The sequence below is a fragment of the Cottoperca gobio genome, chromosome 24 (assembly GCF_900634415.1).
Source record: "Cottoperca gobio chromosome 24, fCotGob3.1, whole genome shotgun sequence".
NCBI classification, from domain to species: Eukaryota; Metazoa; Chordata; class Actinopteri; order Perciformes; family Bovichtidae; genus Cottoperca; species Cottoperca gobio.
This window is the reverse complement of record NC_041378.1, coordinates 8,458,984-8,483,401: the sequence shown is the minus strand read 5'-3', so window position 1 is coordinate 8,483,401 and position 24,418 is coordinate 8,458,984. Positions and strand designations below refer to the sequence as shown.

General features: G+C 42.2%; 2 protein-coding genes across 8 annotated transcripts in view; both read right to left on the bottom strand.

Moving 5' to 3' along the window:
* The window catches only part of usta (uronyl 2-sulfotransferase a), a 50,347-nt gene extending 49,716 nt beyond the window's left edge, over window positions 1-631 (bottom strand). For both annotated transcript variants that reach the window (XM_029425693.1, XM_029425694.1), the window contains exon 1: window positions 179-631. In XM_029425693.1, coding sequence (XP_029281553.1) covers window positions 179-413 — 235 coding nt within the window. In that variant the 5' untranslated portion in view covers window positions 414-631. The remainder of the gene's footprint in view (window positions 1-178) is intronic.
* Window positions 632-3,275: 2,644 nt separating this feature from the next.
* Window positions 3,276-24,418, bottom strand: part of sash1a (SAM and SH3 domain containing 1a) — a 153,229-nt gene continuing 132,086 nt past the window's right edge. For 5 of the 6 annotated variants that reach the window (XM_029462627.1, XM_029462628.1, XM_029462632.1 and 2 more), the window contains 12 exons: window positions 23,701-23,836; window positions 22,901-23,322; window positions 20,176-20,250; window positions 19,786-19,929; window positions 18,503-18,635; window positions 17,284-17,453; window positions 16,901-17,110; window positions 14,229-14,379; window positions 13,526-13,654; window positions 9,952-10,994; window positions 6,721-6,852; window positions 3,276-6,129 (listed from right to left, as the gene is read on the bottom strand). In XM_029462627.1, coding sequence (XP_029318487.1) covers window positions 5,869-6,129; window positions 6,721-6,852; window positions 9,952-10,994; window positions 13,526-13,654; window positions 14,229-14,379; window positions 16,901-17,110; window positions 17,284-17,453; window positions 18,503-18,635; window positions 19,786-19,929; window positions 20,176-20,250; window positions 22,901-23,322; window positions 23,701-23,836 — 3,006 coding nt within the window. In that variant the 3' untranslated portion in view covers window positions 3,276-5,868. Of the gene's footprint in view, window positions 6,130-6,720; window positions 6,853-9,951; window positions 10,995-13,525; window positions 13,655-14,228; window positions 14,380-16,900; window positions 17,111-17,283; window positions 17,454-18,502; window positions 18,636-19,785; window positions 19,930-20,175; window positions 20,251-22,348; window positions 23,323-23,700; window positions 23,837-24,418 lie in introns of all 6 variants that reach the window. The other variant, XM_029462626.1, reaches the window with a different exon arrangement.

Sequence of the window (24,418 nt, the reverse complement as noted above, 5' to 3'; positions counted from 1 at the left end):
ACATTTGCCCAGCGGTGAGTGAGAGGTTCAAGCTCCAATAATTCTCTTTTGATTTAGGATGAACTTTCCTTTACAAGCTAATCAAAGCAGGGCGTCTAGACGTGCAGTGCAACTATTCAAAATAATCTCTTTGATGATGACGCGCTTCAGCCAGCAGAGGAAAATGAAAAGTTCTTACCGAGATACTGTCGGATGTCCAGCAGGATTTTAGGGGGTCCTCCGTTCAGCTGGTAAAAAAGGGACCCGAAACAGAAGAGGAACAGCGTAGCCATGCAGAAACCATAACCTCGCAAGGAAAATCGCAACGGCAGAGCAGAGAGTAAACTGTACTTTCTGTTGTTTCGCTCTCTAACGTGGTTGGGTGGTTGTTGGTTGTTGCTGTGAAGGGGACTGCTGCTGAAATTCTTCATCATCTCCTCCTCACAAAGCGCCGTGGAAAGTCATCCATCCGCATGTGGAAAGTGAAACTTGTCGCTTTGAGAGCATTTGAGTCGGACGGCCAGTTATTTTGGAGACGCGCAGGCACCCAGCTCTCCTCCGCTGCCGCAGCCACGGGGTTGTTTTTTGCGCACAGCGTTTCGCTTCTGCTCGGTCCCTCTCGTTTGCCCTCGTTGGATATGTGTTCCTTCCTTCCGTCCTTCCAGCCGAGTTAAGGGTCCATCCTTCTGTCGGAGTCTTTTGGGTGTCAGATTACTGAACGTGGAAAGAGGAAAAACTTCCACCTCATACAGGATTTGGTTTGGATTGCAGTGCGTAAAACAGCGTCACCCAGTGTTCAGGGAGGGAGGGGGGCCTTACAAGTAGTCGGTGGGCATTCATTCTAACAGGAGTCTAAAAAGTGTAAAGCACATGTTTCTTTTCAGTGGAGAGTGGTAGCCTTATCCCTTACCAACGCCTTGACAATATGATGATAATAAAGGCCTTTTGTGTTTTATTAATGATTTTGAGATTTCACATGACATTGAAATGCCTTCAGTGACCTATTTCCTGTGTAAAGTGGTTATTATATAAAATGGAACACAATGTGATGGCAGCACTTTAAGATAAGGGGGTAGATGTTTGATGTGTATTGAAAAGAAGGTGAGATGAGTATCTGATCGTTTCTTTTGTGTGTGTGTTCGCTTTAAACTTTCTCTTTCCCCCGAGGCCAGCTGTAAGGCCCTAACACTGAGCCATATATCTTTCCACAGCAGAGTTAGAACCCACCATTAGTCTACACCTGCACTTAGGCGACAGTCATTCAACACAATAACTACCTCACCATGAGACTTTCACTGGTGACGGCTACAGTGGTCAAGGGAGCAACAACTACTGTAAAAATCTATTTGGCTTGAAAGACAAACGGTATTAAAGAAGAGCCCATTAATCCTGCCGAGGGCCCGTTTGCTTAGCTTTTACAAAGGTAAATGAATTGTGAATAGAAGGAGCAGTGTATTTCGCAAGCTTGGCGCAATAAGTGAATGCATTATGGGTTTATAGTCCAATCTCCCCTGCAAGCACAGCAGTTTATTACACAGAATTATAGATGTCGGTAAGGTCATTCATTTAAATCAGGTTCAGTTTATTTAGATCTACTGGCCGTGTGATTTGAAACAAATCATTGCTGGTGGCGTGTTAACTTTTCTTTGAACTGCGGAAGTGGAGCACCTGGAGAAAACATACATAAACTCCCAATGTTTAAAAAGTAATAACCCCAGACGTGCATGTAAATCAATACCTCGATTCAACTGAAGTTCCTCTTACTTTTTTCTGATTTCACATAGTCAGTAAACAGTTGCGTCTACACACCTGTGATTACTCAAGGTGTTGTGTTCACTACTGACGTCATATTAGGGTGAAAAATAAGTAGCAGGACGCAGAGAGTAATTAACCTCATTTTGGCAAGATCATTGCACATTTGAACAAGGCCCACTACGCTTAAGACTAAGAGTCCACTTGATTGAGTGTACCCTACCATAATAAGAATCAATAAGATTCTGTGCAGGGGGAATAACCACGGGACCTACAAATTCAGATTTTCTGTCTAACACTAAAGTAAACTTTAAGTTAAGAGTTCACTAACATCACAAACTTTCAGAGGGATTACTTCAGAGCTTTCTGGAGGGGCGAGAGAATTTCACAATAAGGATCGATAAAAGTATGACACTCATTACAGTTTACTGGGGAGGAATCTGTGGCATCGCATTGGCTATTCACAGAGTCGGCTAATTATTCATCCTCTGTCATGACCAAGTGTGCCATTATCCTGACATATAGACAAACGATCATATTCAGATTTATTGAAAGAATAATGGAATACAATCTAATTTTCTTTGCTGTGAAATGTTGTGATCCCACAGCAGATTCTCACCACACATTATATACGGACATAAATACAGCCATTTGTGAACACTGCAGAAGAAAATGGAGTAATGTGAAGAAACTCGAGCCAGAGAGTCTTCATTGCACCAAGGTCTCGTCTTTTCCCTCCTGAGAAACTTTTAAATTGGATGAGCAATTGTATCTGTGGAAGACATAGTCGTGAAGGGGAAGCTAACTGCTCATTACAGCTATATGAAGGACAATTATTGCTCAGTGGCTCCTTTCTTTAAAAAAGTGCTAACCAAGCACGACGCACTAAACAAGTTTTGTAGTTTATTCTTATTCAGTTGTGTGTCTCCACTCAGAAGAGTGCTAAACACCATCACAGATAGAAGTTATGCAAGAACAATCTCAGACGCAGTCTTTTGGGACAACAGTTTATCAAATTGCAGTCCACGGTCTGGTGCGCACCTATTTGGGGCTTCTTGACATGAATGAGAATGGAAAACCTCTGCCTGGTTTCATTGATGAACAGCTGCACTGCAACACGATCCAGACATGTCCTGATGAACAGATGTGTGCAGTTTTTTTAAATGAGGCATTACAAGCCAGACAAAGCAAGACAATGTTTTTAAGCTCTAACCGCCAACGGAACCTTGTTTAATAAGTCCAGGAGTTATTATTCAGAAATACTGTGCATGCCAATAAGGTCACAGAGTTGTCTTCTGTTTTTCAATTCGACTAAATCGTATAAAGTTATTAGCTTGTTCTTTTTCGTACATCTAAGAATAAAATAATATGTTTGACAGACATGTTTTAATCAAATAAAGTTAGGGTTATTATTCCTTTTGTTGGCCATATTCACTTTTTAATTTCAAAATGTTATTAAGGAAGTTATCATAGAGAGAGAGAGAGAGAGAGACAGAGAGAGAGAGAGAGTGTGTGTGTGTGTAGCGACAAACAGAAGGCCAGTCTATGGCAAGAAACAGTTTTTATTATATTTCAGAATGACAAATAGTTATGGACATTACTTTTGTTGTTTCAATACACAAGCAAATCTGTATGGACAATCATTAGGTAGATGAAAACCAAATAAAATAATTTGTACACATATTTTACAATACATACTGTAGTTCCTCACTGGCTAAAGCAATATGCATTATGCAGGAAGGTATTGCTATTCATATAGTACAGCTAATTACAGTTGATATGAAAAAAAAAAGCAAAAATAAGTTATTTAAATATCAATTACATATACAGAATGTGCAACTTCTGCTAAGCATTTCATATATGTAATTAAGAATTTATTTTTTATAAGACTGCAAAAACAAACTGGAAGTGAGTAACTGGAACAGGTTAACCTGTGGATGGTTATCAAACTTGGCATTGGGAACTCAATACTAAAATAAAATACCAGCATATCCCACTGAAACCCTTTGAAATACCTGACAACAAATGTCCATTTATGGACCTGTGAACAAAATGTAGCCAATTCCGCCTACAAAACAGCTAGATTTACCCTCTAAAGTGCATTTACAGTGTCAGTATTTTAATTCTTTACAAAACACTTCTTGAGTCTTTGACTTTTTTTTTTTATAATGACCCCACCGTCGCTTTCTCAGAGCACCACTTTTGATTGAAGAGAGAAAAAGGCATCAAACATCTACCTATCAAGTGCCCACTGCAAAAAAAAACAAAAAAACATCCTCTAATTTTAGCAATAACACTTGGTCAAGTTTTTAAATATGAACTCCAAGGAATAAGTCTTCAGTTCAGTTCTGACTATGAAAGATAGAACTTTGCTGTTAGAAATAAAAATAATAAAAAAAAACGTTTTTTAGCTCCATTTTATGCAGAGTTTGCAAATTAAATAGTTATGAACTGTTGGTTGTTTTTATTTCCGTTTTTGTAACAGGCTGACCCGACGCAGTCCCTGATATACAAGACATTTTAGTGACACAGCTTTTCACCTGATACAACTACATATCATCAGTGTGTTTGAGAAAAGTCCAATTAAGAATTTCAAACCGCCATTGATTATAGCTGCAGTATAATGTGATTATAGCTGCAGTATAATGTGATTATAGCTGCAGTATAATGTGTTTTAAAAGTCTCTAACAGCTTTTTATCCCGCTATAAATCAAAAATCCTCTGCAACCAAAGTGTAGACAGTCTAATAAATTCCAGATATGACAGCTCAGATGTCAGGTGTGTCTTTGGAACATTTCTATTTTCTCCTCCATCCCTTGTCCCGCAACCATCTGCATAAAACATGTGAACGTGTCGAGCGGGGATGTTAAACACAGGACGGGGTCTGTCGGGCCTGTGGTTTTTTTTCATCCGAGTTTCACAAGTATAGAAACCACAATCCACCAGAGGCATGTCTTGTGGTCCACATCCATGCGTGTGGCTGAAATGATCTGCTTGAGTGTTTTGCGTTCATAAAATCTCAATTATTTCTCAGACACATTCAGAACTAAAGAGGCTTGCACCTTTAGCACAGCTCGGCCTGGTTGTATAGTCGATACTATACGTACGTTCTATTTGATGAAGCTATTCATTCATAATGGTAAGGCAACTCAAAATGTGCTTGGATACACGGGGAATGTATTGTTGCTGTGAAAGCTGATTGTGATTACTGGAGTGAAACAGAGCTTTCCGTAAGACTTGTATTCATATCGGCGCAGGCTGTGCATCCAAGATATGCAGTGAAATAGGACATACAGTATAATATGAAATATAAAAAAAGGTGTGATGTCAGCTGTTTCAGCTTAGAAATGACAGAGCTGGCCCCAAAACAAGGCTGCAACATTCAAACACAAATTTGAACATATAAATCATTTTAAAATGAAGATATGCATTATGCTATAATACAGAAACATGATACAAAATAATCCATCTCATAACCACCCCGTTATTCATAGTTTGGTGTATGTATTTAGTTGATTAAAAGTCCAGATATTAAGCAAATGTTGTCATTTGTGAACCTATTAGTGCGAATGAAACGCTGAATGATGAGTAAATCACTTTGGCCGAGCTACTTCCTTAAACAGACCCTCAGATAATGTTGCCTTGCCACCAACGATGAATCCGAAGCACTTATGAAATATGCAGGAAGTAAACTGTCCTTCTGTATTTAAAAAACATCCATCCTACAAAAGAGTGTGCTTTCTTCCTTCAAGGCAGATCCAAGTCTTTTTTTTTTAAGACTTTGGGGGCATCTTCAGAATGGAAGCCATCCCACGGAGTGAGTCTACAGTTTTTTGTTTTTATTATTTGTATTTTTAAAAAGGCATCTGATATCTTGTCTTGGCTGTTAGGAGGAACTCCGCAATGCTTTAATCATTTGAGAAAAGAGGGATAAAGAGAGAAAATCAGAGAGCTGTGCGGCTCACTTTAAGTCTTTTGACACATGCGAGACAGGAAGTACTGTAGTGCTGTGGTCGCTCGTGCGATCGTCGAGTCCTGTGGCCAATTTGTCTTTGGCCGCCTACTGACCATGTTTAAATAAGATGGTGCTGACCAGTGAGTTGATACCTGTTATTTTATACGACTCCACCGACATGGTTAGGACTGCACCTCTCTGTGCGAGCCGACCAATCGTGCTTCACTGAGCAGCCGGCGAGCGTGTCTTTCATCCTGCACCCCTGCTTCCCACACACCGCTCTCTGTTAACAAGGCCACGCGACTCAGCGTGTCGATTCCCGCCGCAGCCAGAGACGCAGCGTACATGGGAAGGCCGATGGATGTGAGCCAATCAGAGACCGTGCTGATGTTAGCTGAGGGCAGAGGCTTCCGGCACATCTCTGTCAAACCTCCAGAAGGAATCTGAGTGACAGAATGGGTAAAAAAAAAAAAGGCGTTAGTTACAGTAGCTTCTCTGATGATGTCACATTACTGAATACACAGAGAGATATTTGGTAATTCGCAAAGTTTCGACCAATATTTGTGCACGTATCCACGCATTCATGCATTCAGAAACACAACCTCACTAACATTTGACCTCCATGCCAAATTTTAGCATCATAGAGCGAAAACTGTGGCCGCCAACGGGTTGGGAAATGTTTGTGGACCGACCGACTATAGAGCTTCTGGTTTGCAACTAAAAAACAGTAGAGTTTCTTTTGTCAAATCATGCCAGAGTTGTGGGATAAAGATAGACTAATTAAGTCAATTCCCTATTTAAAGTATATCTCACTCAGCTTGTTAGATATTTAAGCAAGCATAATAATCACAGCTCCTTAATCATGGCGCCAGCCTTGGGTGTAGGAAAATTAAAGTCATAATAGGCCTATTTTTCCAGCCTGTATTGTTCCTTTCTAGAAAAGCCTTACTTAGCGTTTATCTCGCATTATAACTCCTAAACATTGTCTCTATTGATTTAAAGTTCTCTCAGGACAATCAGTGCTGTTGCCTTACAGCCATGCGGTGTTGTTTACGGAGCTCTTTGACTCGGAGCTGGTCCATGGTGGAGGCCACGTTCTTGACCGGCTGCTCCAAGTCCTCAGAGTAACGCTGCACCAGTGGCTGGGGGACGCCACACCGGCCATGCTGGTGGAAAGAAATGGAAGAGAGAGACGTAAGACATACATATATTAAAACATCAATACATTTCAACCAAATAAATACACATAAATCTATGGTTTTCAAAGAAGTAGACATCATGTCAGATATCTCTTTGTGTCAGAAAGCAGTGAATAAACAACCAGTGAGAGGCAACACAAAGTGGGCTGACATAAAGGATCATCCTGACTTATTACAGTCATTATGAAGAATAAATTAAACAGTCTAATGGCATCAAATTACCTCTCTAAGAACATCTTCTGACGAGGTAATGAGCCCATTTCCAAAAATGAGACAGAGAAATATGAAGACAAACACTAGAATATAGCCACTATAACTAAACTCAGGACAGTGGATGTCGTTCTGGCTCCTATAGTTATATATAGTTTCTCCTATATATAGTCTATAGTTACAGCTAATCCTTGTTTTAGATCAGATTTTCTATGTCTATTTCTGCTATTAATATTGAGTTGTATCTTGTTTTGGAAAAGAAACCAATTAGGATGAGAGAAGTGGAAAGAGAGGAGGATACAGGATTTTAAAACAGTTTAATGAGCAGCGACTATGTGAAGGATAAAGCCAGGCAGAAAGCTCTGCTGATCTTTTTGAACATGTTTTCTTGTTCTCTCTTTCTTTGTGTAGACACCTGGGGCGATGGCAGATTTCCAGCAAGGCCTGGTTTTGGTTGGCTGAACTGGACCAGTGGTCTTTTGAGGATCAAAGGGTGGGCGGTAGGAACTGATCTCTCCAGAGAGATGGATGGAGAGCAGGTCATACAAGCCTAACCTTCGCACTGCCTGGATTAGAAGGGGGCCAGATGCCTTTCGGTCTCCAACAATGGACATGTTTCAGGACGTTCACTCATTTGATTTTATTCTCTTTTATGATGCCCGGGGCTGGATAACGTTTGACATATCCTAATATCAATAGGAAATCTTGAGATTTGGTACCTTTACCACTACTGTACATGTAACTGTTCTGTACTTTTTATAAATAGCTTTGTTTTAGGAATATAAACATGTTTTGCAAACCAAGCTACTGTACCTCTAATACAGGGGTGGGGAACCTTTTTCCTATCAAGGGCCATTTTCTTTTTACAACATCCTTCGAGGCCCATACTAATTATTGAACTCATAACCTCTGCAAACATTTTTTAAGACACAGCCCATTCATTTCACCTTTCTTTTATGCTGTGCAAAAAAGCAACTTTTTTATCCATGTATCCGTTTTATCAGAAATCAGAAATGCTTTATTAGTCCCACAACGGGGAAATGTATCTTGTCACAGCAAAAGCACATATGAAGTAAAAAGGCAGTAAACAATAATTAAATGTAATAAAAAATAATATAAGTACCAAGAGGTTGATAGAAAATAAAGTGAATATTGCACATGGCAGTGATAATTGCACAGCAGTGGTGGAATAGTCTGTTATTGGTGTGGTGGTCTACCTCTCTATCTTTCCATGTTTGTATGTTCTGCTCTGCAGAGAGCTGCTTGTTGGGCCAAACTCCGCTGAAGAGCGTTAACTTTATCCAAACGCACTCGTCCTTTCAGCTCGGGCATGTTTTGTGCAGTAATGACGCTTGACATTATTTTTCCATCACCGCAAGTACGTCCACACAAACTAGACACACTGGCCTTTTACTTCCACAAAGAAATAATCGTTCGTCCAATTTCTCCTGGAAAGTGCGACATTCTGCATCCAGCTTTCTGTTTAACACTCGCCACGCTGCGTTCACTGATATCAACGACCGTCTCGTTTAAAATTGAAGTTTTTTTTACATGACGTGACCACGTGATGACACGTTCCGCTCGTGTTGTGTTCAAGGACCCTGACCTTTGGTCAGTCGGCCCTTTAAAATATTGCCGTCTAGTTTTTTTTGCTAGTGGATTTTTATTTTGTGCGTTTTACGAATTACCTCGAGGGTCGGATCAAATGGTCTCGCAGGCCATATTCGGCCCGGAGACCCCCCACTCCTGCTCTAATACTTGACTGTTTTAGATACTCAATGCTATACTCAGGAAGTGCTGATGTTTGATGCAAAGTATCCAAATCATTACCTTAATCTTAATAAATAATTGCATGATTTAATTAGCAAATTGCAGGTTTGAAAACATTTTCAACCTGTACGACCTTTGACACCAATGACTGCATTTATGTGCTCCCACCCTACATGTTGCTACTACAGCAGCACCGTGCTTCTCATGTTCCTGCCAAACCACTTCTAACTAATAGGAATCCAGCAGAACTGTGCTGTGGTCGGACACATATTTTTCACCTCATCTCTTAATGCCTCTGTGTGTTTGTTGTTTTCCTGCCAGTGTCGGGGGCTCCACTGTGTTAAAAGGGGGCCCAGCCTGGGGTCTGGCGAGTGGCAGAGGGTTTTATAACCCTGTCTGCCTTCAGTAAGATTGAGCCCATAAACTTAACGGTCTGAACCGCATCATTGTGAAACTCAGTCCAGTCTTTCCCTCAGCTCCAGGCAGCGTATTTATTAACCCACGCACGCACACGCACACATTTTTAGACTCTATTAGTCTTTATTTTTAAACTAAATGAGTTCCAAAGCATGCTGCTGGTGTTGTTAGTCATTTGGAGCCAAGCTGCATTCATGTATTATGACTGAGTTAGACATGTTACCATCGTATGTTACGATTGCTAAACTAAAAGCTCCTGACGGCAGAAAGTATCGCCCAGTGGTGTCCTTGAGCCCCATTTTCACATTAACCATGGAAATATGACTTCATATGATTTTGTTACGTGTTGGCTAAGATGTGGTTTTTAATATAATTCCTCACCTCCTCTCTATACTCCATTTTAATTATCAGCATAAAAACTTATGAGAGCGTGTACAAAAAGTTCAGTATAATGTATTACAGAAGGAATTAAGTTTGGACGTTTTTGTAGTTGGAATGGAATTTTATATTGCCAGCATATGTCTGAAGGTTGTATAAACTGAATACTGTGTACTGTGTATCAATCGGCAACACAATCGGCAACACAACCAAAAGTCCAAATGTATTTGTAATATAAACTGTGAGGTGATTTTTCTTGTCACATGTTCAGATTAATGAAACTTTGCTAACCTTGTCAGAGTAGGGCTCCTCTGTAAGATCGATGCCCTCAGCCTCCAGCCGTTGTTCCAGGAGGGTGAGCAGGTCAGGACTCATCTTGGCATGAGAAACCTTCCTTGCCACAGCCACCTTGCCCCCCAGATCTGAGAACCACGGAGGCTGCATTGCTGGTGGTGTGCCTGAGTCCTCGCCCATGGATGAGGCAGATGAGGTGGCACGGGGGCTGGCGGGGTTGCTCGGGCTCTTGGCGGGTAGAGCTGGCGCACCGAAGCTGGGGCTCCTGCTGCTGCTGCGGATAAGAGGGCTACTGGGGTGAGAGCGATTGAGGGAGTGGGTAGGGGAGGGAGTGGGTGATGGCGAGGAAGGCAGGGAGAGAGGGGCGTGACGCAGGCCGTTGGCTAGTCTTTCCCTAGACTTCTTGGCAGGAACGGGAGGAGGGACTGGAGGCTTCTTGGCGTGAGTCCGGATGACCCTCTCCCCGCTTGCATTAGACTCAGGGGGACTGGGGGTAGGACTGGAGAGGAGCTCTGGAGGATTGGGGGACTGGGTTTTGGGACAAGGTGGGCGGAGAGGCAGCTGGGTGGGCACGGGTGGTCTGCCTGCCCTTCCTTTTGGGCTCACTGTTGGAGTCCTATTCTGAGCTGGGGAACCCTCATCTTTACAGACCTTGTTGGGGCTACTGTTGCCTGATTTGGGTCCTTCCTTGGTGAGTTTAAGCTCCACACCCAGATCCTTGTGCTCAAAGTTCTGCTCCCAGTGCAGATCTCCCAGAGAGTGGGAGCGTTTCCAGGGTCCAGTAGGCTGTTGGGGTCCATCCAGGTCCTCACAGCTGCGGCTGGATGGCATGGGGGACCGTCTTTGGCCTTTGCGCAGCCCCAGCAAGTTGAAGCCCTTCAGTGAGGGTTTGATGAAGAAGCTTTTTGAGAACTTTGTGCGCTGGTTCTTGCTGTTCTGCTGCAGAGCCTCTGTTGAAAGGGTCATGGGCAGTGTGGGGTAGTCAGGAGAATGGAGACCTGCTGAAGAACGACTGGAACGGGAAGCCTTTCTGCTCTTACCTGCGAAATGAAAACATTCATGCTCTCTTAGTAATGACGGGTAGACACTTTCACCCAAGTGCAACCAAATTCCTTGACATTTAAAAGTTGTTTTTTTCCAATCTTTTGTGAAACTGGTAACAATTAATGAGTACTTCTAATGACTCAGCATTACTGTATTGTCCCCCTTATTTATGTTGGATCATGGATCATGCATGTTTACGACAACAATAATTATTTTAACAGAGCTAAGTAATTAGAAAAATAAATCTCCTCATATAAGCGTTACATCCTTGTTAAATGCTTATCTGTAAAACACAGTCAAAAGCAGAGACATGTTTATAAAGAAGGGGTAGAAGGTCACTGGGATAAGATAATCTTTCTGCCTCCAGACCAAACTGGCTGATTCTGGACAGGATAGTTCAGAAACTTTGGAACAAAAGGCTGAAGTGACTTACCATCCTCTGGTATACACAGCAAAATGGATGGATGAAATGGTCGGGGGCCACATAGTGTGGCTTGCCAAAGAGTTTTAATGGGGAAATGACAGAAAGAAGCTCACTAGATGGAATGTCGTAAAATCTCTCAATGTTTCCGAGTTTAACGTGTTTGCTATGGCACATTAAGTTCAAGGGATTATAATAAATTAAATTACTTAAAAAGGTTCCAATAAATGCTATATTTACTTTAATTATCATGTTACTTACTTTAGGCATTTCTTTGGTAGATGCATTCATGGATTGTAAAGCAACATCATCAGTGGAAAGTTATATGATAAAATGCTGTCCACTATAATGTGTTTTCTTTTTACATTTAAATATAATAAGAACAGTATGTAGAGTGTAATAAACCTGACTTAACTGAACTGTTTTATTATTATTGTTGGGATCACTGACTAAATATAATCATGATCCGTCTTTTACTTAATTGAGCACCACATTGTGTATGCATATGCATTTTATGGTGTGAGGAAGAATTATAACATCTAGTTACAGGAAACATGACATGTGTATGTTAAAGTCTTTTTGATTGAAAGAGCATTCAAGGCTCTACACTGACCTTTTCCACAAAAAGGAGAAAGTTTGAAATACATAGTCTGCGTTATGATTTTTATCTACCTTCTATTATTTAAATGTCAGTCAAATGTTTTACTTTGCCAATTCTCTAGACTTATAAATATTCAGAAATATCCATTAATATATGAATGATTTTATGAATTTGTACAGGTAGGAAAACTGCGGAGCCCTGAAAACGCAAGATGTTAAAAGCTAAATGTTATGCAGCTGGTTTGTGAACAGCGTTTAATGGCATGGAAGGAAAAATAGAAAGAAGAAAAGGTGAAAGATGAAAATCAAGCAAGCGGCACCAAAGTCCTTTTTTTAAAGAAGTGGCTTTTATTCCACAACTTAAATCTCTACTGTGGCAGATTGCACGCTTTACTCTTGAAACCTGAATGACACATACACACATAATAGGGAAACCCAGTAGCTACGCTGGAACCCAACAAATATAGAAAGAAGACAAGGTTTGACAAAGCAGTGATATAGGAGTTGTGGAGCTGTTAAAAAGCATATTCAGTGTGGAAGACAGAAAGCATACAGTCTTGTGCAGGAGGATAGATCAGTTTCAAAAATAAATCTCACAATTAAGACCTCAATAATCATCTATATAATCAGAACTCTTGCACAATCAAAGCACTATTTAAAAATAATCTTTCATCCACATCTTTTTTAGGCACATACTGTACGGTTATTTGTGCAATATGGTCACTATACACACACACACACACGAGGAAAGTGGCAAATTGAAATGGTAGGAAGACAAGAGATTTAAATGGCAGGTGTGTTCTGTTATCCGACTAGTACATTATATTTTAAATCCTTAACAGCCTATAGAATCACCACTGCAAAAATAAACAAGCATTGATCAACATGCTACTCTGAAAGCTACTTTTTCTATGTTAAAAAACACTTAACAGAAATACTCTATGAGCCCATAATCATCCTTCTGGTATCCCTTAACCTAGCCGTGCATCCACAGACGGATGAGCTGAGAGTCCAGGACTGGGCAGTGAGTTTGCTCTCACCAGCACAGTTCTGTGCTTTGGGGATCTTTCCCTGTGTGCTCCCAGCATTGTGGCGTGGACTAGGCTTAGTGGTCTTGGACCTGGCTTCCTCTCAGTTACAATTGGACTTTGGCACTGATGACACAGAATGCCTATACGATGGAAAGAGTGGTGAAGAAAGTGGAGTGAAAGGGTAGTTAAAGTTTATAGAATATGAGGTGATAAGTGGGGTTTTTTCTAGAGCACCCATACTAGAGGAGAAAAGGTGAAGTTCGAGGGCAGCAAAAGGAGCTGTTTGATTGGCAGGTGTTGGTCCAGAGGAGGGAAATGGGCGAGGAGTTGCAGAAGCATGGCAAGAGATGGAGCAGAGATGGAAACCCACAAGAGGAAAAAGGCGGAGGAGTCACTGTGGCACTACAGCTAGGCTAGACTAAGACCAGGCCTTAACCTCGGGTCTTGGTGGTCTAGACTACAAAGCTATCATTACCATTCTCCAGGTTCTCATTGCTCTCGTAGCACCCGGAGTCTCGCGGGGAGTCTCCCACCAGGCCCATCCCCTCGGACAGCAGCTTCTCCTGGGAGCCCGACAGGCCGCTGCGCTCTGGATCACTGCTGCCTGAAAATGCACAGACACACAGAAAACAGCAATATCATCAATATTAGGGTTGAGTGTTATTCAATGATTTTGTTTTGGCGGAGGGGGGGGGGGGGGGGGGGGATAGCGACAGTGGAGAGCGCCATGTCATGGGAAGCATCTATACCCCAGTGTTACGGGCGTTCCCCTATTTAAAAATGATTACGGCTTATGAATATATCACTATTTTACAAATGTTATTTCTTTTTTTTTTTTACATTTATTGCAAAAACACACAGATGAACTGATTGCTGAAGAAAGTTTTTTGAAAAAAAAAACAGCTGATCCACTCACTGTATATTACCATACAGTAATAATGACATTTCAAAGTTGTACTTTAGTACTTAGGAATGACAACTCCAAACATACATATGGCAGTCTTCAGTATGCAAATACACATTTACGCTTAAAGTGACGGCTTCTGCAAATGCTTTTTCAGGGAAAGGGTGTAGATTCTGGTGAGAATTCCCAGTAAACACCAGGATCTTAATTCCAGGTCTTCAACGCTCGTCAAAACAGTGTGGAGTGTGTTCTCACGCATGTTTTTTTAACTTACTGTCGTACTCCTGTAGCAGCTCTACAGCAGTGAGCAGCACGGCTCTGTGCTGAGGGTCTTTGATGTTCAGCTCATCCAGGTCCTCCTCTTCCAGCAACTTGAACGTGTCCAGGTCCTCGTAGCCGTTGAACAGGAAAGTGGGCATGTGCTCCTGCATGGCAGAAACATCACGTCTAAGTTTAAAGCTTCATTTGAGGAGCTAAGAATGATGATGTCAAAAAAAAAAAATACTCTAGACTAAAGAAAAAAAACAACCTTTGGATCTGAGTCATGGGACAAGTGACAACATAAGATTCAATAGAGGTGAGGTAAGGAGAGAAAGAGAACCTAGAGTAGGGTACACTCTTGTCTTCTGTTCATGTTTCCCATCCACAGTCTGTATTTTTAAATTGCCGTTGAGCCAAATCTAAACCTGCCATTTTCATTTTTAGATGGCATGTAATCACTTTAAGCCGTGACTAATTTGGTTACGGCTGACTCAACTGTCAACGCACATGAATATGGCACAAACTTTGTCATGTTGACAGGCATATAAAAAGGGAGTGGTAGCAACATTAGCAAGTTAGCCGTACCGCTCAAGTCAAACGGGAATTGAAAGGGAAACCCGCCGACGTAATGAGGTAACGAGAAGAACCGAAAAAGGTGGAGACTGATACATCAAAGTCTTCCTCAACCACAGAAGACAGTTTCACACACCAACACAAACAAGCACCAGAGCTAGTCACCCAAAAAAACCACTGTGTTATCTGAGAGGGTGCAGACAAAGACAAAAGAACAATATCTAGATACGCCCTGTGTGAGCTGACACTCATCATTCAACACAATCGTAACTGCTTCCACTTTGAATATTGCTGGGCTCCATGTTTGTGTGACCCACACACTTTGTTGGACGAATACATAGACTGTGTGTCACCAGCAAAGACCATCAATTACAACGGTGGAGTCCTCGCAGAGAACCGTGCGTCTCTGTTCTATTTCTGCTGAAGGACGAAACAAAAAGGACCACCAACTAACACAAACACAGGCAGCCGTGTCCTCGCACTCACAGCGTCTTTGGTCTTTTTGAACACGTTCTAAATCCAAAAGATTATTTGGAAAAGAACCCATCTAGCCCAAAGATGACTGGGGTGTGGAGATTTACACTTTACGGTTACAGACAGGCATTGTTGATGTGTGTTCCAAATGTTGGCTTGCTAGTTTAACCAAATGTTACATTTCTAAAAAGTACACAACAACAATATTCTTATTTCCTTTGATCTACGACAGCTCAGTCACATATCATGTAGTATTTATATAGCCTCTGGAGCTCTATTGGTTTCTGTGAACATGGAAAAGCCAGAAATCGGATGCTTTTTCTTAACATTTCACGACAACAAATCCCCCCCCCCCCCCCTTCTACAAAAAAAGAAGAATATTGTGTCTTCTAGAGAAATGTGTTATTGTCGAACAAAATAATTGACAATGGGGTAACAAAAACATATTAATTTAGCATTAAAAATCCACTGCAAAATATTATCGGGCCTTAAAACTAGTAAAATAATTTATAAAAAATAAAAGACATGATTTAAGCAATGAAGCTCCAGAAAAATCAAGATAAAGTCTCACATTTTCTTTGCTCCAATTCATCTTAAATGCATTCGCTGTGATGTTTAGGATCGGTCTTGTTTGTTAAATAAACAAAGCCATTAAGTTTTATCTTCAATAGATGCGTCACAATCACGCAATCCATTTTTTAAACTTGTTTATTTTGTCAGCTAAAAACATCGGTTGAATATCCAACTGAGAAAAGTAAAGACCACTTATGTCGACACATGTTTGAATAATTAAATGCAAAATGGTGCTTGAAAAAACAAGATAATTTATCTTGGATAAGAAAACGGTGGGACTGGAATGTTCTTTTACTTTTTGATCATCAGCACAAATCAAGGAAAAAATAATAGTTACATTCCTGCTACATTGGCTGCAAACTACAAACTTAAAATGTTGAGAAAGTGTTAAGTGGAACTCAGCCGCCCCAGGACTCTGGTGGTGACTCAGGACATGAGTGCTCTGATGCACTTGTGACACCCAGACTCGCAGCTTGGCGAGCCTGTACTGCGACACTCTGGACCTTTAATCTGTGACTTGGTCATTAGGCTGGCCGGAGATAAAACACACAACCCACAAAGTCTTTTTTTTTCCTCCATGTGCGGATGTGAGATCCCGCTGGCTGCCTGAGTGGGAGGAGATGTTATCAAGCGTACAGCTATGTGTAGGTTTTGATTAAAGATGGGAGTTGTTTGTTGGGGTGTGGCTGTGAGAATGTGGGTGTTAATGTTTACGCATCAGGGTCGGATCAAACATCCCGAGCTCTGCGGCCTGTAATTGCCTACGCTATATTTATATCTGACGGTCTGCAAATGTGTTTTGAATATATTTGGCTAAGACAATATTTTAATTCACTTCTCAAGACCTGCTTTCTCCTCTTTTAGGTGCCAGATGGGGGGGGGGGGGGGGGGGCGGGGGATTTCTCAGGTTGGACAATTCACTGATTTCTGCTAAATGTCTGCAATAAACAAAATCAGTGCAAGTAAATCCACTAAACTACTGCTACTGAAGACTGTACAGATACTGTGAGAGTTGACCTGATGCTGTAAATCCTATTTGATATTCAATGCATGGCAATACTGTACCTTGAGGTTGACGCGCTCCAGCAGGTCCTCCACTGATGTGGGTTTGGGTTGTCGCCCCTTCCTCCTTCTCCTCACGGGCCTCTTGGGCTTCTCCTCTTCTTCACTCAGCACGTCCACATAGATGAACTTGAAGGTGCCCACTTTGTTGTTCAGCAGGCCCATCCACGTTCCCATGGGTGGCTTACTGATGATGTCAATCACATCACCGTGCTGGAACATCACAATGACAAGAATTTGTTAAGAATGATCCAACTTTTGCGTTTACATTTTTAACCTTTTGGCTGTTCAAAAATATTGAGACTAAGTTGGGAAAAGTAAAAGAGGGACAACCATGCGTTTCTGTTCCGGGGACAATCATTTCCATGTCCAAAAGTGTGTTTTACCTTCAGTTTGAGGGAGTCGGAGTCGTAGGGGCTGGGGGTGAAGTCCGTGTGGACTCGGGCGCGGCCACAGAACGGTCCTCTATAAGGCGGCTCTTCATCATCACCATCCTCTGACTTCACACTTTCTCTGTTGCTGGCTGACGAGTCAGTGGTGCTCACTGTCTGACCACCTGGACACAAGCACACACACACACACGTGGAGATTTATAGCTATACGATGACTTCCTGGTCACTGTATAATAAGATGCTAGTAGTAAGTAGCTTCACAAGGCTAGATTTGAAGTAGTAGGTAAAACTAAAAAGGATTTTATTTAGTCAAACTCTCTTTTTCATTCGTTTTCTTCTTCATTTGTGTGTCTGCAGTGAGTGGAAAACTTTAACTTCAAGTTTTAAATGCTTGTATTACAGCTGAAATTGAGTATTTGCTGCATATCTTTTTCTGTATCTGAGGGAAAGCTTTTAAAACAGTGTCGACGTGTGGGAATCTGAGAGTCGAGACTTCCTACCTAATCATTACCGTCTGTTTGCCTGGATGTTAGTGTGCATGTTCTATGGCTTTCAATAACTAAGTCGGCCAAGTCTTCAATTCACCCTGAACTCGAGACGATGGAGGGTATTTAATCCACAAAGACGTGACGGAAACAACAGGCTCAAGTAATCAGAAGTTGTAATTAGATAAGATGAGAGGTCACTTGAAAGCTCGATGAGATCACAACACACGAGGCAGCTGGTGGGACTGGGTGCGATCAGGGGAGAGAATTGCTCTTCATGGCAGTCACATAATTGGTATACATGTAATGCCAGAAGGTTCGGTAATCTGTATGAATTTAAAATATACAACAGCAAGAAGCAAACGTAACGAGCGCCATCTAGTGTTAAACATCGCTCAAAACAGGCCAGCAATTCAAGCAATACACTAAATTACAACGCTTTAGATTTCCTTTACTTGCATAGAATATGTTTACACAAGATATATGATGATGACCCTAGAACTACATGAGTCTACTTAACTATGTGTTCCACTAACAACCAAAGTGTAGAATAACATCAGGACAGTGGTTTGAAATAATGGAGTTGATGTTTTGTGGATGCAAAAATCTAAATCAACGTTTTCCTCTTATTCAAGATGTCAAAAAAACATACACTGCACAACATGCTACCTAAAGCCATTTACAAATAACATCAGTCTTGAAAAGCAGTTACTTGGATCTTGTCTTACTCATTGAACTCTGTCCGCTGAGTGAACTGCGCAGACTTTCCACCGAGCCTCCGGACTTAAGCTTCGGCTTCTCCAGAGAGTCGGTGTCAGGCTGAGGGGACTTAGGGGAGCCAGGCGCTCCATCCGGACTGGACTGAAAGACAGAAAGAAAAAGAACGGGAGATGCAGATGGGTAATGAAAGGACATGGGGGAGAAGATACACTTTTCTTCAGATATCTTTTTTCTTTAAAAATAATAATCAGGAAATAGGTCACCTCAACTTCCTGAAATAAAGTGAATTCAAGCAGCACTGGTAAGAGCAACACAAACGTCCAACCAATAAAGTCATAATAAATAATCAGCTGTTATTTTCTGCAGGTCCCATCATCTAGGACCGATAGCCCATTGATTTTAACACAAGCTAGATCCCTCATTGTTTATTACCCCGTCTGAAAAACGTTTTTCAACAGGAATTACATCACATTGTGGAAGTGATTATCCCATTTCATTTTACCTTTCAAAACACTTTTGTTTAAACTTTTAATTTTCTTCAAATATAACAATATGCTACATCGGCATCTACTGCACTGTGTTTATTTTATTCCTGTTATCCACTAGGTGGCAGTGTGGTCTATAAAATGTTGAGACGTTGCCACAATTCGTTTTTCTTTGCTCTTTCCCATCCAATGGCTCCATGACTCATTCCAGGATATGTGGGTCACAATTCTGAGCCACCATGATGGACAGATGTTCAACTGTGTATTAATGACACATTCTGCGGGGCAACATCAAACCGGAGAGCTGGACAGGCCACTAGTAAAGCTGCTGGATGCCCAGAAAAACTAGGGCTGTGCAGATGAGACGGCCATTATACTCTCTCACACTTCATTTCCTGAGAGCTAGCCTCAGGGAGACTTGCATCACTCCATGAGCTCAGCATGAAGCACAACACTCCACCCTACACACTGGGCCCAGAATATGTTGAAATCAAAATGTGTGTGTGTGTGTTTTAGTGCTCCATGTTTATACTGTAACTAACACAAATACTCTCACCCACTCACAGCCTGTGGACAGAGTATGTTGCTTACACTGCAAAACATCCTCTAAATGTTTGCAGAACATGGGGAGCTTTTATTTCTCTACAGCCGCCCTTGGCTCACCGTTTTAAGGATTAAAAGCATGATGTGTGAAAAAAAACAAGGGAAAACAATATTCGATGTTATCTGAACTTTCTCTACATAAACCAGTCAAAAATCCCATTGATGTGTGTGTTTGTGTGTCCCCACGAGTGTTTATGTCTAACCTGCTCAGAAAAGGAGCTGCTGTACTTCTTCGACATGCGCTTCCTCATCGTCTCCTTGACCGACTTGACCTTCTTGCCCAGTGAGATCCGAGACGTGGTGGGGGATTTGACCACCTCTCTGTATATGGCCTCTTGTTCTTTATTCTGGGGCCAGAAGAAGGAAAAGGGAGAATGGACAAAAAGGATGGACAGAGAGGAAGGAGGGAGACAGAGAGAAGCAAAAGGGAGAGATGGTGATGAATATGGAGAGATGGAACAGAAGGAAGACAAAGGGAAGGGATGGGAGATCGCAGAAACAAAAACGGAGAACAGAGAAAATGTGATTTAGTGCGATAGGAGAGTTCAGGTCGTTCACAGCCTTTGATCATTTTACAAGCTGCCAGCACTCACATTGACGTCTGAGCCGGCGTTGACCACATGGAGCGAACGGTTAGACAGGTCAAAGCCCCCGAAGCTGCACGTTCTCTGTGGGGGAGCCAAAACACAATCAAATGAGTGGCATTCAGAAGGTCATGTCACAGAAACTCCCCATCCACACCCACTAGGGGGTCAACTCACAATGATTCATGCTTGACACAACATAGGCAGCACTTTGATTAATGTACATGGGTATATGGTTTGTAAATATGCGGGGGCATGATGTCATACGGGACCTGTGGACAGCCAACAGACATGATGTAACACAAACTGTTATACGAGCTCCTCTTTAAAATTGCGAGTTACTGCACAGTTCCAGGCAAATTAGCTGTTATATTGAGCGTGGAGAACACGCAGTCGGCTCCAACAAGTTGCTCATATGCTTTAAAGCTCGAATCCCTGCAGAATTAAATTAAGTCTTACTTGATGTGGCCAAGCTGAAATATATATATACTTTTACAATTATATTCAATGCATTTCAGCCTGACGCGAAACGTGTTGTGGTTAATTATGGAGGAATGCAAAACAGGGCTTAGTATGCAAACATGCACAACATATAGGTTTGCGTAGAGCCGACAATATGTTATTCTCATCAGAAACATATTTTAGGGAGGGTAAATAGTTTCTGCTGAGAGGACAGGGTGTGATATGGAGATTTGTTTTTTTACTTGACTTCAGAGGTCAACAGCAAGATAAGGGGTAGACACAAAGGGGAACTGAGACATGAGAGGAAGAACACATCCAGGATCTTATCATTGAGCTGCTTTTTAAATCCTCCCTAAGCTCAGCAGTATGTCACACACAAAACATGTAGACAGAGACATGCACATACGCATCTGCCAAAAAACACTTGGTTCAAGTGGGGCACTTGATTTCGGGCATTTTCTCCTTTGCTTCAAAAGCCATTACTTCTAAACTGAACTCCCACAAACCCTGGGCGAAGATCCTCCATGTGTGAAGGCATTGCACGTTCAGAAAATAGTTTGTATATTAGATGTCCACAGCTGCAGTCCACATCACAACTTCCCAGGAAAAGCACAGTTTGGAGAACAAACATGTTTGAAGCGACGTCCAAAGAAAAGAGCTTTGAATGTGATGGCGATGCTTGATGGAATGGACATGCACCCAGAAGAAAATGTCTCTCAAGAATAATTATAGGAAATAAAAACAACTAAAAGAAAAAATGATCACATCTGCAACCATAGAGGCACGGGCCAAAGAAGAACACGAAAAGCAACAACAGAAAAAGTGGTGGGTTTTTTTTTTTTTGGAGAGTTTTTTTTTGGATGAGAACGACCTCCGGTGATTTCACTAGAACACGATAGGATTCAGGTGCCCTCAAAGCTGCGGGATAGCTCCACTATATCACCGCCTAGAGAATGTGTCACTGCTTCTGCTCATACACACAGGCTATTTGATACATGTGGGGGAAGGAGTGAGTTCCTTGCTATGCAACCAGACTGATTTCAAGCTGGTTGGCGTTACACAATTATAAACTTGCTATTTTACATCCGCTGTAGTAGGAATTAGTATTAGCAGTGTAGCTGTTTTTCTCTTTCTTCTTACAAAGTTGAGTAAGTAGGTAGTAGTATATGGATTTAATGGGGCCATTCATTGAATACTTCTGAGGCTACGTACTGTGCAGTTCTAAGGAAGAGCATCCTCAAGCTTGTATAAAAGCTCTTTTGCCCACAGGGATCAGTGTGACTGTGCCAGTGTTCTTCAGGGATCTGACATTTATAAAAAGGCACTTACTGCTGTAACTTAACCTCCCAAGTGGGCCACTGCACAGTCCATAATCATTCCATATTCAGCTGAAATAAAGTAAAAAGGCTATTTGGTTAAAGCCAAAAGGCATTCACTTAAAGGTCAGAGAAGATGTCATTCCTCTCAGGGCAGTTATATCTGTGATAGATATACGAGCCCCTCGCCTTTTTCTATACATCAGCACGGCTGCAATGCTTTGATGTGGATTTCTTACGCAGGCAGTATTAAATGGATAAGTTGAAGTCATTTGACCTGGCATGTGTGTTGTGTGCGTTTGCTGTATCTTCCCCTTAAAAACCTCTGAGCTATTCTGCAACTTTGAAGCACCGAGTCCTGCTCACACGAGGCGGTCGATTTAAACCTCATGGTCTGAACTCACAGACTTCTGCTGGATGCGCAAGAGCACCCGCTTGGTGCAGCGGTCCACACTGGCCGCCCACTTCCTGTCCGCCTCGCGGTCCTCCTCCAACAGACAGCGGCGCTCAGCGCGGCTGAGGGTAACTGGGCGGACCAGCTGGGCCCAGTTGAGGTGACCGTACAGGCTCCGCTCTACCACATAGGTGATGTTCAGCTCACTGACTGCCGTTCGACCACGCAGCCTGCGGGAGGGGAACACCCAGCCCCCTCCCCCACTTCCAAAACCTTTTGATTTGGCTACATCACATCGTGCAGGGGAGGAAGGGGTGACAGACAGAGGGGAGATAGGGGTCTTGCGCGAGCGTTGGTACAGTAAGTGCTTGGTGGAGTAAGCGTAGTTGGGATCAGGTTTCCGGTGAGTCCAGCTGCCATGATGCCGGTTTGCAGGCTGTTGTTGTTTGGGGCTGCCTTGTGGACCGTCATCCAGCGAGATCAGGAGGCGGGATTGGTTATGGGGTTTGGGGCGGGGTTTAGTGAGGCCATAGTAGGCGTAGAGAGCCTCGTTGTTACTTACCCCATGGGAGATGGAGCTCAGAGCCTTCCGCATCTCGCTGTCGGTTGTGGAGCGCGACAGCTTTCCTTCGTCGTCCAATCCACAGCCATCCAGCTCTGAGAAGGAAGAGCCACTGCCTCCAACGCCGGAGATGGAGTCTCCCACGACCCCGGAGCCAACCGGGGTTCTCTTGGGGGGCCTGATGAGGCCGTGGGTACTAGAAGATTTACTGAAGGTCTTGACCAGCTTGTGTCCGGACCAGGTGTCCAGGCTGCTGGAGGAAGGGGAGTTGGTCAGACTGTCTGTGTCTCCATCCAGAGAGAGTTGATCCTGGGTGAGGGAGGGCAGAGAGACCTCCTGGGGCAAAGGGGGCCTCTTTAGGACCCCTGTATAGAGAGCAGTGTTGTTCTCACAGGTGGAAGGTGCCCCCAGATTCAGAAAATCTAAAAGAAGAAAAATAAGAAGACATAAACCTTAGATAGTTTGTTACTCAGGAGGATTCAGACATCAGATGCTGAGTAGTCCCATGACCCATCTGTGGTTTTCCAAGACCACAGCTAGCCAGCACTCATTTTAAAAACACATTCTTAAAGTCTGAGTATTAAGCAAAACCCATGACAGATGAGAATGTAATACTTTGGCATTAAAAAAATAAATCCTACGTTTTAAAAACACACAGTTAATTTCCAATAGCACGCAGTTTTGAACACAAGTGATTCTATGAGTGAACTTTAACTTCACTTTTGTGTTTTGTGATACAAACAAACGTTGGTAAAACTAGGATACTCAAAGGAGCATTTAAAGACAAGGGGGTTACGAACCTTCAGAACCATGTTTCTTGCCCTCCTCCACCTTGATGAGTTTTTTCCTGACCCGGCGTGTAGAGTTAACCAGCTTGTGAAGCCGTTTGAACTTCACAGAGTCCTCCGATTGCTCATCGTCTGACTGTTCACGAGACTGGTGGGAGAGAGAGAAAGAGGGAGGGATGATATAATAAAAAGGGACAGACAGTCGAACACTTCTGTAAATTAAATAAACTTTGGTTAGAAGCAGTAGGTTCTTCTTCAACGTAACATTTCATTCACGCAAGAGTAACAGAAACGTAGGGTTTTGTTTTGAAGTTATTAAAACAAAAAAAAGTGAAAAAACAAAAACACAATTTGATAAATATATAGATATATATGTTATAGTGCGACAGATGAGAGCATTGTTTAGGATGGAGTCAAAGTTAGTGAGGTGAGAAATGGGGGATTGGAGAAATGGTGGCACTACTTGAAGTTCATATTTATAGAAAATACAGAAAATAAATACTACCAGATCAAACAGTAATTTGTTACGACACAATGAATCAGTACAACAATACATGTTATGAATGTAAATGTCATTATGTTGCCTCTCCATTGATGGCCAATGCATTTAAACTCTCGCACAGTGGGTTAGGTTAGGGATGCACAGTGTAGTGGAGTGGAAAACAGACCGTAATGAATGAAGTCACAAACAGTTTCATCACCCACACAAAATCCCCCCAGGCTGTGTGTG